At 35.3% G+C, this 14,883-nt stretch overlaps 1 protein-coding gene across 1 annotated transcript; it reads left to right on the top strand.

The window, feature by feature from the left end:
• The first annotated feature begins 10,949 nt into the window (after nucleotides 1–10,949).
• On the top strand, nucleotides 10,950–11,378 carry LOC115228547 (intraflagellar transport protein 27 homolog). Its single transcript, XM_029799117.1, has 2 exons — nucleotides 10,950–11,207; nucleotides 11,244–11,378. The coding sequence occupies exons 1-2, from the start codon at nucleotides 10,950–10,952 to the stop codon at nucleotides 11,376–11,378; spliced, it is 393 nt and encodes a 130-aa protein (XP_029654977.1).
• The last annotated feature ends 3,505 nt before the right edge of the window (nucleotides 11,379–14,883 follow it).

The raw sequence follows: 14,883 nt of genomic DNA, 5'->3' as shown, positions 1-14,883 counted from the left end.
TGCAACAAATTTCTTTTTTCCAATCCGAAAATTCCCACAATGTCCGTATGTGCCAAACCCTTTAATTTTGAATTGAAATCCCACATTCTGTAGATTATGTCCTTTTGGGAAATTCAAAAGAGTAATATTTCCCCATTTTCATAGAAAATTGTTTTTATTCATGGATGTCTTTCGGTCTCTTTAAACTAACTTTGATTTTTTAAAATTTTCCTTAATTTTCTATTGAATTGATGTCAGGCAATTGACTTGGGTATTCTAAAACATTTATTTCATTTTATAGTAATCATTTAACAGTTATTTGGACTTTTTGGATCGTTGTCATACTAGAATGTTCGTTTTGTGCAAATTTAAATTTAACCGACATTTTTTCAAGATTTTGGAATATTTAAGCGAATTAATTTTTCCATCTATTACAAATAGCCGACGCTTGTTGATGAAACAAAGCCTACAGCATGATATCTCTTCTCTTGTAAGTTATATAGTGCATTTTTGGTTATAAGCCTGATTGGATTGATAAAGGTTGGAATCAGTCTAAAAAGTTGAATTTTTAATTTTTAAGACCATAAATATTATTTATGAATTCATTTTTTTATTTTATTAAAATTCGTGCAGAATGTGTGTTTTTTAATAATGCAACAAAACGAGAATTTTTCTTATTGATACCTTTATTGCTAGAAGTAATCGTACAAAAGGACACTGATGTTTTTGTACTCATCATCCAATTCTTTATAGGCAATTTGTGTACAAACAATTCTTTTCGGGTGTTTTATGACATTTTCCCTACAGACAGTCATTCTAGCTCATACAGTTGTCTTGTCACTGGATTGGAAAGCACCCAAAGTCGTGAATTTTTAGCAAGTGTGGCTAAACTAAATTCTCCTACACGCCATCGAATTTTTTTATTAAGTTCAGAGTTTGATGTATTTTTATAATTGGTATGTGTTATTCTGTGTTTCTAGAGCTGAGAGTTGGGACAATTCTTGTGTCTGCTAATAAAACTGTTTGTAATGTTGAGTTTAACATATAATGAGTAGAAAAATTTAAAATTTTTATATTTATGAAAACCAATCCAGAATTATACGAATAATGGAAGACTTTGTTTAGTCACAAATTACCTTATTTATAAGGACTTATTCGGTCTGATGAATTGGGTGATTATCCTTCAAAAATATGTCGTGTCTTTTAGTTGTTGTATAAAATTGTTGCAGAAATCTTTAGAATTAAAGTTAACGGGCATTTTTTACTTGATTTATTTTTGTAATTATATTAGAATAAATTTTGAGAAAAAAATGATTTATGTAAATTTTAAATTTAAATTTGTTATCTTGATAAAATTAATCATAATAAATTGTTTTAATCGGGACACAATAAATTTTTTCTTGTTAGAATGCTCAACCAAGGCTTGCAACTCGAACTCTCCAGTTTAAAAGTAAATTTTCTGGCCAGAAATCCACAAGGGGTCTCCTTCTGAATTCCGACTCCTCGAAACCATTGGAAGAGGAACTTACGGGACAGTCTGGAAGGTACTGTAGCCCATCAATTTGCAGGCAATACATCTCAAGTCCGGCCAACTCACTGCAATCAAGATTATGTTACTGGAAAAGGTCGGAATGTGACCTCATTCTTAGAATGACATTGAGGGATTTAGACTTGAGGTCGATATTTTGAGAAAAGTTAGTTTTTTGATTTAATATAAGTTTTCCCGCCATCCGAATATAGCCAACTATTTTAATTCGTTCGTCAATGTGCCATTTCGCGGGGAAAACGGAGGAATTGTGGATTGTAATGGAGTTTTGCAGTATGGGCACACTAGAGACAATAATAAAAGGTATTTTATTTATTTTAAATTAATAATTAGCAACAAAACAAATATGATGCCCGAAAATTGGATAGCGTTTGCTACGCGGGAAATATTATCCGTTTGACGTGGTGCCACTTATTTGTAAGGGATTGGCACATCTCCACCAAAACAACATCATCCACAGAGATATAAAAGGCCAGAATATTCTAATAACACACCGATGTGAAATAAAATTAGGCAACCTGTTAATTCTATTAGTTCCCAGTTGATTTGGGGTGAGTGCCCTCCTGGACAAGTCGATTGGAGGACGGAATACATTCATAGGCACTCCCTATTGGTCAGACTTCCCATTTACTCTTAGGATGGCCCCAGAAGTGATCAACTGTGAGACAGAAAAGCAGACTACCTACGACGACGGAAGGGTTAATAGTTATAAATAACTCAACAGTGCGACATTTGGTCTTTGGGAATAACACTTATCCAAATGGCAGAGGGGAAGCCTCGTACATTTGCCTACTTCATTCCTAGCACTGTCCAACTACCACCCAATGAAGGCTCTTCTCCTCATCCCGACAATCCCCCCACCTAAACTAAGAAGACAGAAAGCCTGGTCATCGAAGATGCACGACTTCTTAAGGCTGTGTCTACATCGGGACCCTCAAGACCGTTCAAAGTCGAGTGATCTCATATCCATCCCTTCATAACTCTGGAAAGTGGACAAGTCAGTCAGACTATTAAGCAAATGAAAGAATTGTGCAGTAAGGACTCCAGAAGGAGCCTTGATGGTAGAGAAGGCGAGTAATGTGTAGTTGTGACTCACTTCGCCAATCCACCGAGGGACCCAGAAATATCAGCTACGAGGAAAGAAAGTGTAGGTCACGTGGATGTGACGATGAAATGTCCCTCTAACATAACAGAGTCTACTTTGAAGGTCGAAAAACCCAAAACGAGACATCAAAGTCCCCCAATCGCGGAATTCCGCTCGGATACGTTTTGTCTTTTTATAATTGTATAGCATTCGGAAAACAATTAAATTTGAACTTGAAAATCCTTCAACTGACCCCACTTTGAAGAAACCGTCTCCTCAGTCTTCTTCCAAGTCTCAATCGGTGCCTGAAATAAAGAAATATAAAATAAAATTTCATTCGGAGATATTTTGTGCGAGTGTGGTTGGGATGAATCTGTTTGTGGGGACATTGCAAGGACTGTTCCTTCTCGACCAGTCAGGACGGAGGGATTGTATGAGTGGGATGTGATGTGGTAGTGTTTCAAATAATGAATGAGCCTGTGTTTCAAATAAACGTGCTAGTCGAACTGAACTGTGTGGTGATGATAATGCGACAAATATACAGTCTTAACTGCATTCCTTTGAACTATATGCTCCAGTCGGTCAATCAGAACAGCCCTCCTGCAGTGAGCAGACAGTTGATATGTCGCACATTTGTGGATTGTACATGTTTTAAAACAGTCAGAATTGATGGGAATGTGTTCCTGGCCATTGCTGTTGGGTTTTCCATTGAGATTTATGTGTGGCATAAGGATCCCCATTCGATGTTTATGCCTTATAAAGTACTTCTACGTGGCATTTCCAGGCTCTCAAATCACTTCGGATTCGACCTCTTTTGGTTAATTTATTTTTTGATTCACAAAAAATATGAAAGTGGTTTATGGATCTTCCAAGGGTTTTTAAATTTTAATCTCAAAAATAATTCTGTGTCAGCAATTTGCACTTCTAAGGACACGGTACTGTCAGTGGTGTAAGTTGTAGATGAGGGGGACTATCATTCCTCACGACGTTGTGACATACCCTTTGGATGACAAGAATGTGTGTCTTTTAGTTCTATTTAACAGTATTTTTACTTCTTTATTTTAGATCGTGGGATTTTTGTTGATTTTGAAGGTAGAGTGATTAGTGGGAGTTCGGAAGTGCGGTTTAGTGAAGAGACGTGTAATGTCAGTTAACTATTATGCTATCATAATATTGCCAGCTTACTTGGAACCTGATTTGCTGTTAGTTTGGAACAGGGAGTCGATTACGATGCTTTCGGCTGTTTCTGGTGTTGTTTTGGGATATTTTGTGCACAAGAAATTGGAGTCGTCACATTATTTGTGTAGTCGAGACAAAAATGTATTGTGGGTGTCGGGATGTTTATAGGTGTTTTTCAGTATTGGAAGGAGTGGCAATTCACCTCCAAAGTTGTATTTGCTTACACTGTGTGATTCAATGTTTTGCATTCCAAAGAGAGGCTGTGTACTAAATCCTACCAGCAATAGTTTATAGTCACTTTCTTTTTCTTTATATATTGTCTCATTCTTGTTGTATTATATTGAGAAATCAAGTTAAATTTTTTGACTGACATTTTTTTGATTTTTACATTGGTCACTTCAGTTTAATTAAGTGACACACACCCTTCTAGTTTTCTGCTCGATACGTTTTTCGATAAGAACGAGTTAAGAATTGGATTGATTGGGTTTCCAGGTTTCCCATGATACTCATAAATGACAGAATTTTCGATTTTGAATGAAAATTAACGATAACCATATTTTAAAGATATATAATTTATCCATACATTTTATCCACTCAAAACTGTAAAAATCAATTAAAAGCATTAAAAATTCCAAGAAATAAAAAGAAATCATCAAACTATAGTCGTGCTGAAATCAGAGTAGACACGAAGTTGCAAACCAAGGAGGAGTAAAGTATAAAACAAGCCAGATATTTCTGTATTTGTTATTGATCCAACAATTGGCAGATTAAATTAACTTAATAGAGAGACCTCACAAGCAGTGTTCCCTCTAAGCGAGTGGTAGCTATGCGCGCTGGGCACATTGCATTGTGCAGCGTTATAAAGTGACGTGTGCAAAAAATTTTTGGGGGGGGAAAATTTTACAATTAAAAAACCAATGGTTAAAAAAATAGGTCTAGTCAATTGGATATTCTCTTCTGTTTTATTTTGTATCCAAAATTTGTATACTCGATCAAGATCCACTGTATTCCCACTTGTTAAATAGAATTTGATTCGCATGATCATCTCCAATGGTCAATCTCAAGTCTATTACGTAGTTTAGTTTTGATACAGTTCATCAAACTAAATCCACGTTCAGCATCAGCACTCGACGCTTGAAATGTGCCACAAATATCCACAAATGTTGCAGTGGCTGAAAATTTTTTCTCCGCTAGTATATAGTAAATTACATCTTCAAATGTTTTCAAAAGCACCAGAGTGCAGTTTTTCTTTTAAAATAAACTTGAGATCTGTATATTCCGACTGCAGTTTTATGAGTGGGACTTCTGAAGAGAGTAAAAATTTTCATATTTTTTCGCTAATTTAATTATCTCCTCTTTTCCAAATTCAAAGTTTGTCTGATTTTGAATTGCTTGAGTGTCAAATGCTACCCATTCTCTAATTCGTCAGCTGGAAATCTTTCTTGTAAATGCAGATAAACATGCTCGATAAAGCATAGGATTTCATCTGTATTTGTATCTCTCCATAACCAGTTGTTGATAACAACATCTTCACACTGTCACTCCAGTAAATTTCATTTCCATCCAAATATTGAGATTTCAGCTTCGAAATTTTTGCTCTGGCAAACTGTACTGCTTCTATGGTCGATATACAGCTTCTTTGGAAAACTGTGCACAAATCTGCTAATTCAGCCAAAATTTCATTTAAGACAGTTAAAGCAACATGAATAAGAGGATTTGAAGTTGTTTTTAAGCAATATTTGCAATCGGATCATTATCATCTTCAACCTTTTTCTTGAAATATTCAATTAAAATTGTGTAGTTTTTTATCAAAGCTTTAACAGCAAAATGCCGAGACATCCATCTCACTTCATTTAGTGGCTTAAATGAAACGACATCTTCAACAACAACACATTAGCCAGGTCCTGAAATGCAGCTTTTTTATACTTGATCGACTGAAAACAGTATAAACAGTCCGGAGTAATATTTCAATATTTTTCACAAGATTATTTTTTTCCATGCATCATCGATCCCTAGATCTTGTCTGTGAACGACGCAATGTTGTTCAGTAAGATGAGGAACCTCAGCACGGATCAGTGATGCCACGCCATTTCTTCTCCCTAGCATAACGGATGCCCCATCTGATGTAAACATTACCATCTTTTGAAATCAAGATTGTTTGTCATGTAGAATTTCTTGATTGCAATGAAATAGATTTACTGTCACAACTTGTAAGTTTCATTATGCTAGCAAAAAACTGTTTTGTGATAATTTGTCCCCGTAGGACGATATTTATATATATAATAAAGCATTTTGGTTACGGATATATCTGTGCTTTCGTCCACAATGAGTGTATGGAACCGAGACTCTCTAATTTCCTGCATACATATCTCTTTGACCACGTAGTCGATGCATTCAACAAACTCAAATGCATAATTTTTTCTTCGCAGCTATCAGGAAGTTCTACATATTTTGCCATATGATCATGTATATTCATAACAGAAAGTAATGAAGCATTCATGGAGAGAGCCAAAATAACATTGTCAATGAAATTTTCACTTTTTCAATTTTACTTCGTGCACGATCACTCATTTGAATCTCATCTGTCGGTCATCCTTAGACTCTGTGAGCAAGCAGCTGATTCCAGTTCCTGCTCGAATTCTTCTTAATTTTATTATTGAATCTGATGAATTTTATGGGTAATATGTCTCTTCAGATAATCCAATTTCCATATATCCCAGGTTTTTCCACTCGCAAAATCACAAGTCGCTTTAGCGTCGCCACATATTTTACAAACAACTCCGCAGTCTTCGGAAAAACTAAAAATATCACCCAGTGTGCACATGTTGGGGAATTTTTGAATCTGGTGTTAAGGTTTCGACGTACTCTATCAACCATTCTGGCTTAAAAGAAGGAGAATTTTTCTTAAGTCTCATATCAATATTATAGACACGTTTTCGTTTTGAAATGAAAATAAGAATATATAAATTCATATAAAAATTAAAAAAAATAGCAATTTTTAATATTATACTTTCTACTGCGCAGAAAAAAATTTCGCTGCGCAGCAAGGTGCAAACTGCTGCGCGGCCCGCGCACGCGCGCAGCTTAGAGGGAACACTGCTCACAAGTATAAATCAACTCGTTGGAGAATTGGTCCTGACTTACAACGCAAAAGTCACAATAGTTCCTATTGTATTGACATTGTACTGACCAAGTTTATAATTATAATTATAATAAAAAAACAGGAACATAAATATTCAGACGACCTAAATTCAATCAATGATGATCAATAAAACCTTTAAGAGCATAGTTATTGACAAAGACACGCCATAAAAATCGTCAAATGTAACATCAAGATACTAAGGAACCCAATAGTCTTATCGCCATAAGAAAAGAACTGAAAATGTCAGTTGACTCAGCTTCCCTACTGCAATAAAAAACGAATAGATGTCGATAAATGACGAGACAACGGTGTAGTTTCAGGGAAAGAGATAATCATGAAAATTTCAATTTTTATAGAAATATCTTTTAATATGAGAACACCTAAGAGTGTCTTAACCCGGACTAGAATCAGTTACTCCAACAAAGACATAATAGAGTGTTTGAGGAGCAGAACTGAATCGACCGACCTGTGGTGAAGACCGTGAAGTACATTGACGATATATTCTACACATTACACTCACTCCACACCAATATCAGTCAGCAAAATGCCCAACACCACATTCGACGACCCAAACAACCCAATCTTGGTCTCCACATTTTCAATAAAGCACGTGATTATATACTCCACACACTCATCCACCAATGTGCACTCCAACTCTTCACCACAACACGAAAACACCCCAAATTTGTGCCAGTTGAACACAGTGAGCAATGCACTGTTCGTCGATAGCAACACTTGACAGTTATGAGGAAAATTGACAAGGTAGTTGCCCACCTTGAATGACTGGACTGCCATACCTGAGTCATGTGCTCACTCGCAGAACACACGTCCCCATATTCCTCACTCTTTGACAAATACTAAAATGACACAACTCATATTACTGTCTCCAATCCATCGAGACTGGACTGTACTTTAATGTACAGGCAATTCAATGCGAGGGTGACACTACGAGTGCATGTGTCGACCACTACTCTTTCAAACTGACCCTCCTCTGCACATTAACATCCAAAACTACCAAACAAGACCAGATCGGGTGTATCGCACTCAATTAGTGGGTACAGAGTGAGAGATTTCTGAATTGGATTAGAATTTGATTCTTCTTTATTACAGGCAAGTTTAATTTTGTTCTTTAATTCGGCAAACTGCTTTATAAAGCTCACTGAATATAGCAAAACTGATCACCCATGGTTTGGAATAAATCAGACAACATCAACACCACAGTCCATGGATCTATTCCTTCCAAAATAAGGGCATTCGACCTGGCATTCCAGTGCTCAACCACCTTCTCATAGTACTCCAAATAAGAGAGGAAGGATCCCTATATAGAGAGAATACAACTCACTCTAATCCAGCACATGAATACTCCCAACTGCACAGAATGTCCAAATCGAACTGAATGTTCAAACCACTCCACAAATGATCGAATTAAACCAGAAGACATCACTCGGAATTCATCAGTAATGTCAGTCTAAAAGAACTTTCTAGAACATTCCAGAACATTCGAGGATGTGATATCACTCAGTGTTGGAAACTTAACCAAATTGTTTAAAAACAGATATTTTTTGACCAGTGCTGATATCGGTTGGTAGACACAGGAAAGCAATAACTCGACTTTGGGTTGTTCATCTACAATATCGCCAGTGAGTGTGTACTCTGAGTCCAAATATGCTCAAAAAGACCCGACAATGCTAAAATAAACACGTCCAGTTCCTAAAATGATAAAAATTAACCAACATTTTTGTATTTCACCAAATATTCCACTTTGTCCTCAACAACCTGTATTTTTTGCTCGACAAACGAATTCCTGTCCTCTTGTGTAGTCTCTAGTATCAGCTTGAGGGTTTTAAAGACAAGTATATGACTATTTGACACGTTTTGTCCCATCCATTCCACCTATAAACATCAATCGGCCAAATAACACCTGTTTTTCACAAAACTTTAAAAAAATCGCACAAAAATCAGAAATGGAGACATTTTTGAGATCTTGACAGAGTTTAGCTGAATGATGGTGGGCGTATGCTGATTCCAGACTATCCGCACGTCCTATCAAATGGAAAATGTCGTAGATTCTACAAAACTCGTCTTATATAGGCTGAGTCACTACCAACCACAGTCTGTGATGGCAGATTGAAGTCTATTTGAGAGATATGTCTCAACTTTGTCTTTGCTTTTGCTTAAAAATTCAATTTTCTCTTCCAAATCTGGTGTTCCATATAAGCGGGACTGAAATAATTTGAAAAAGGTTAACCACACAGTGTTCCAATCCGTTTAATCTCTTTACAATCTATTAAAAATAAATATAAAATAATATTTAATATAATTAAATTTATTTAATTACTGTTTCAATTTCTCCTTTATCAAATAGTTCTCCAAGATCCTCAGAATATACATTCCAATTCTCCGCCTCCTATCCTCCTCAAAAAACCCCACAACCCTCAAAATATCCGCCACTCCCACAAGGCGGGTCTTGAGACAGTCAAACCGCGACAAATTGGCCATAACCTTACTAATTGGCTCATTCGAACTGAAATTGTCCAATTTTCGAACAAGGGGCTCCATTTCCTGTATTTTGGTGGATAGTTCACATGTCTCTTCAGAAACTCTGAGGGATTAGGGCTTTCTCATAACCGAGAGACAGACAGGCGAATTTCTCTTGATAATCTATCGATATCGGCAATTTTATCCTAAAAAATGATAGAATAGTTACTTTGATTAATCGTTCGGTTGTTTGTATTTCATTATTTAGGGATTTCTGAGAAGATTAATAAAAGATGTGATACCTGGAGGTCTTGAGTAGTTGGTGGTTTGTAAGGAAATGCTCTGTTCACTGCATCTGGTGGTGAAAAATCATTGGATGTGAATAAAGACATGACCACACGTCAAATAGATTGTTTTTATTCTTTTATTTCTTTATTTAATTAAAGAAATTTGATAAAGAAATTAAAATTAATTAGACTAAAAAGTGTTTTCAAGAACGATAGGAGCTGAGTCGCCTCCTTACCGACGATTCCAGCGGTATCAAAGACTCCCTAAATAAGAGGTAGTCATCCCGTCGGGACGCTTTTCGTCGCTTCCGGCAAAGGCCGATGTGAATAAAAACATGACCATCGTTTTGTTCAAACCCTTTTAACGACTTTATTCAATTGCTGTAGCTATAAAATCTACCAGCACTTTCTTTACAGGATAGAGCATACAAGCCGTTTAGAGAAATTGTGCCTCTGCACTTGCTGGTGTGGGGATGACAGATATCCGATACAGAGATTCGTTGTCCAGATGCAATCCCGTACTTGGAACTGGAAGAGCTCTGAGCTACTCTCCGCTGTGTGGCTGGTAAGCACAGTTAAAGAGGCCAGCTAAGTCGATCCAGTTTAGAAATATTTGACTAAAATTTTCTTGTAGTAAATGTCATTCCAGCTCCTTTGAACTTACCGATTTTCTGGAAAACCAAGACCAAGTATGCTCTAAATCAGCAAGCAGATGAGTATTCTGAGAGCTCATTGATTTCGCAAAAGAAATAAAAAACAAAGCAAACAGAATTCCTGGAAGCTAACAATGAAGATAGATAGCAAGGCAAAGCCAGGTTGGCACAAGAGCGAATCCCGACCACCCCGAATCTCGTGTGGAGGCTGGCCCGGACAAAATCGTCATCAGGGAACCTCAAGTTTATGTAATATTAGGGACTCATGAATAATATCATCAATTCTCGATAAAGAATCACCAGCAATAAAACATGGAGATAAACGAAAAATGTAAGTAAGCCCCAGAATAAAATAAAAATTCCTCAACAAGAAAAACGTCAAATGGGAACCACAGCCGAAGATCCTCTGGCACTGTAGACCTCGAACTTGAACTTGTTTCACAACTTAAACTTGTAAAGTTCTTAGTTTAAACTTTTATAAGAGACAATAGAAGACAAAACTTATTTTAAGAACCGCAGAACGACATAACTAAATCCTAAACCTTTAAAGTGAACAAGGGGTCGGATAATAAATAATAATCAAATATATAATATTAATACCATGGAAACTGTTCTTCGGACGAAATGTGTATTATTAGGAGATCCCACGACCGGAAAGTCAACTTTCCTCTCCACCTGTTCTACTGGCCAAGACGACACATCAAAAAACTACGAAATGGTTTTGTTCAAAACATTAATCCCAAAGACCGTCGAAAGTCCCGTTCAAGTTGTACAAGTCTACAATAAGTCCACCAACTTTGAGCACGAACTACATATCCAAGACACTTCCGGAACGTTCATCAACTCGATTCATCATTTGGTTGTTTTTTGTATTCATTTTTAGAAAGGAGTGCAGTATTATGTCTTGTTTTTTGACATGACCAACGAATCTTCATTTCATTCGTGCCAACAACTTGTCAAAACAGTGACCCAACATTCTCCAACTTCATTTTGTTTTTATTTTTTGGAATCATTTAAAAAGGCTTTATAATCGGTTCAATGGCCGATTGCAGTTATCTTCGGGAAGTCGAATATCGTCGATGTGAAGATTTAGTCTCGTACTACCAATTACAATATTTCGAAATTGACACTGTAATATCGATTTTTAATTTCAGAGAAAATACTCTCAGGTTAATCAAGTTATTGAAAAAATTGTCCAACATGCGATTGATCAACGTTCACAGATTGTTGATAGACTAAATAATGTTCTCTTTAAAAAATAATATTTCATTTATAAATACTTTTAACGCTAAAAAAGTTAGATCATATGGCTCATTAGACATTAGAGGTCACTATCGAATGTAATAGTTCTTATCTGTTTTTTACGAGACGTCGATTAGTAATCTATAAAAGTCTTTCTTGATTCGAGCAAAATTCACAAAATTTGTTTTTCAAGACCGTCTTAAAATGTTTAAATTGGAAATGTGATCGGCCACTAATGTTGATATACTAATAAGTGCATTCGGTCGTCTATTTTGCTATGAACGTGGATTTAATGTTGGAAAGAGGGGCCTAAGCCCGATTAAATAAAATAGAATTTTACTCTAAATGTTAGTTTAGATAAATGTTAGTAGTGAATCAAGACTTGTTGACATTCTGCAAAAAATATTTAGTTAGTTTGAGTTCTTCTTTTTTAGCAAAAAAAGCTGCATATATTTTCGTCCCCACAATGATTCCATAAACAAACGTGCCGTGCATCGTCGTGATAAGGTAATCTACAAAAATCCCCTTTATTGGATCAGAGCGGCCAATAGTGGGCATGTAAATAATCCAAATTATGATTATGGATAATTCTGCAGCCAACATAATCTTGGTTTCGTTGTAGTTCCGACTGTTTGTTCGTTTCAAGTATGTAAGTATAAATATTGGTATTAGCGGAGAGAAAGTGACTACTATCAACAAGACTTTGCGGATTTTATTGTTCATACATATAACATACTTTCTTTTTACGTGGTTTTGGTCCACCGAGATATAAAAATCAGGAATGTCTCCAACAGTAATGACATAGTCAACAAAAAACTGTCACTCGTTAAATATGACCAACCTGTAAGAAAATACTCAAAGAAATAATAAGCCAAGTATTGATGGCGTCTTTTCTTGATTTTTTTTCTTTCTCGTCATCATTTTCCACGTACAATTTATTTCTGTAGATCTTCATAATTCTGATCAAAAGGGGTATATATATCATTGACGGAGATAAGAACGACATAATATAGTACCACTATGTATTCAGGCACGTTAAATACCTCACAATATTTTGGATCCAAACAGTGAACTATAAAGGTCGCGGAGAAAAACGTAGACACTTTTGAGATTGCAATGTACACACTGACACTAGTGTCTGTGTAGGCAATTATTTTCGAGTTGATTTTATATGCAAAAAATATCAGTGAGATGAGGAACAAGCAAAAGTCGGCGATTATGGAATAATAGATGTATCTATTTTTGTCTTCGATGATGAGTTTCGTTGTGTAGTTCATTATAACACATCTAAATGTTAGTTTCTAAATTTACGAATTCAAGAAAGGGACCAGAGGAATAGCATCTTCTGAACATTTTTGACACGATTTTGACGTCTCATTTACAAATTCAAACTTGGAACATTCTTGACATTCGTAGTAACACCCGCTTTCTTCTCTGAACGCAGTGTATCCGAATTTACAAATTTGGTCCATTTCCCCGCGAAATATGTATGGAGACTTAATGTGCTGATACCATTCTTCATCATTTAGATCAAATTCCTGAATTGTGTACCTTTTTTCCGCATTCCTTTTAAAGATAAATATTTTTGCCATTGCTGAAATTCTGAACGAGTTTGTAAAGTTTATGACAGGATTTGTAAAATTACTGCCCTTTAAAATTTCTTGAGTGATATTTTTCGATTTGTCTAAATTGGTTCCATCTATACATCTTTTTATAGCGTCGGCTGATATGATTAATGCAGAAATTAGTTTATTGAGTAAATCAGTGCTGTAATCATCTTCTTTAATTACTTTCCGAAATTCCTCGATTGGACTATCAAAAACATTATAATTTGAATCAGGGAGAGTGTGGCCGATTATGAATAAATTATCCATTGAAGGGAATCTAGAAATATCGACTGACTCGTTTGCCAGAGCCACGATAACATTTGCCACGTTTTTATATTTTTGAGCATTTTTGTTAATAAAAATACTTGTGCCAATAATTAGAATATTTTGAAGCTTTTTATGTTTATCTGAAAAATTATTTATAATACATATTTTTTCATTTTTTAATTTTTGCTTAATAATGTCAATTTGCTCATCAAATTCATTTTCAACGATAAACTTCACTATGTTCAGATCAACTCTACGAAATAGTTCAGTCATAGATCTGATTAGTTCATCACAAACCAGTGACAAGGAAAGTTTTAACTTTATTTGATTGGGGAAATAATTAGAATTTTGAAATATTTCAGGAAACAAGCTTTTTATTTCCACAGTGTTCCTAATTTGTCTGATAGAAAATATATCCGCCTGCTTTTGGCATTCTGCTTTAATCAAAAAATTTTGATCTAATACTGAACTCACATCTCTGTCCTGACTGTTATAGTAATTTAAAATTTCGGCTCTTACAGAAGATTTTGCACAGTTATAAATAACTCTCATACTTGGATTGATTCCGATTTTATCTTTGAGATGTGTTTGAATACTTTTCAAAAATGTTTTAAATGCATTTTCGGCAGAACTTTCTGATTCGTAATTGCCTGGATGCTCAATGCGAATTCCAAAGTAGTCTCCTTTGATAGAAAATTCACAATTTCGGGATTTGAACTGCAAGCAATTTTTAGAGATAGTATGGAAAAACAGTAAAGCGAGATATAACATCATAAAAGGTCAACGATATTTGAATATAAATACTGATAATTCATAATTAGATTCGATCGGTGAAAATAAAAGAAATCTAGATTTACTGGACTTTTCTGTTCTATTTTCTTTACTTCAGTATGATATTTATTGGATTTTTTAAAATTCCCAAAATTGAACTTGAGAAACGAAATAAATAAAGTCACGTGATCTCGGCATGCTTCAAGAGCTTCCCCATTTGTTAAATTTTAAAAAGTTAGTGAGTTATTTACGCAGATTTGATTATCTCGACTGGGAAAAATCTATGTAGATCTGTCATCAAAGAAGGCGATGTTTGAAGGAATCACAGTTTGGGCAAGTTCGGGTTACATTCAGGCTATCTTTGAATGAACAGTGGTTATCACAGCCTAAGTGCACGAGGTTTATATGAAGTGTCCGCAAAAGTGAAAATTCTGAGTAGTGGACCAAGCCGGATTTGAGAAAAATAAAAATTACTTTTAATTGATCTTTAAGACAATTGGATTAATTAATTTCTTTTTTAGATATGATAAAAAAAATTTAATACAATTAAAAAATGCAAATTAAATTGAGTATAAAAATGACCACAGCGCTCTTTTATTTACCACAGCCGACTAGTTCCGCATACAAACAATATTTTGAATATTTCTC

This window comes from Octopus sinensis, unplaced genomic scaffold, assembly GCF_006345805.1.
Source record: "Octopus sinensis unplaced genomic scaffold, ASM634580v1 Contig10815, whole genome shotgun sequence".
NCBI classification, from domain to species: domain Eukaryota; kingdom Metazoa; phylum Mollusca; class Cephalopoda; order Octopoda; family Octopodidae; genus Octopus; species Octopus sinensis.
This window is presented reverse-complemented; position numbering and strand designations above follow the sequence as displayed.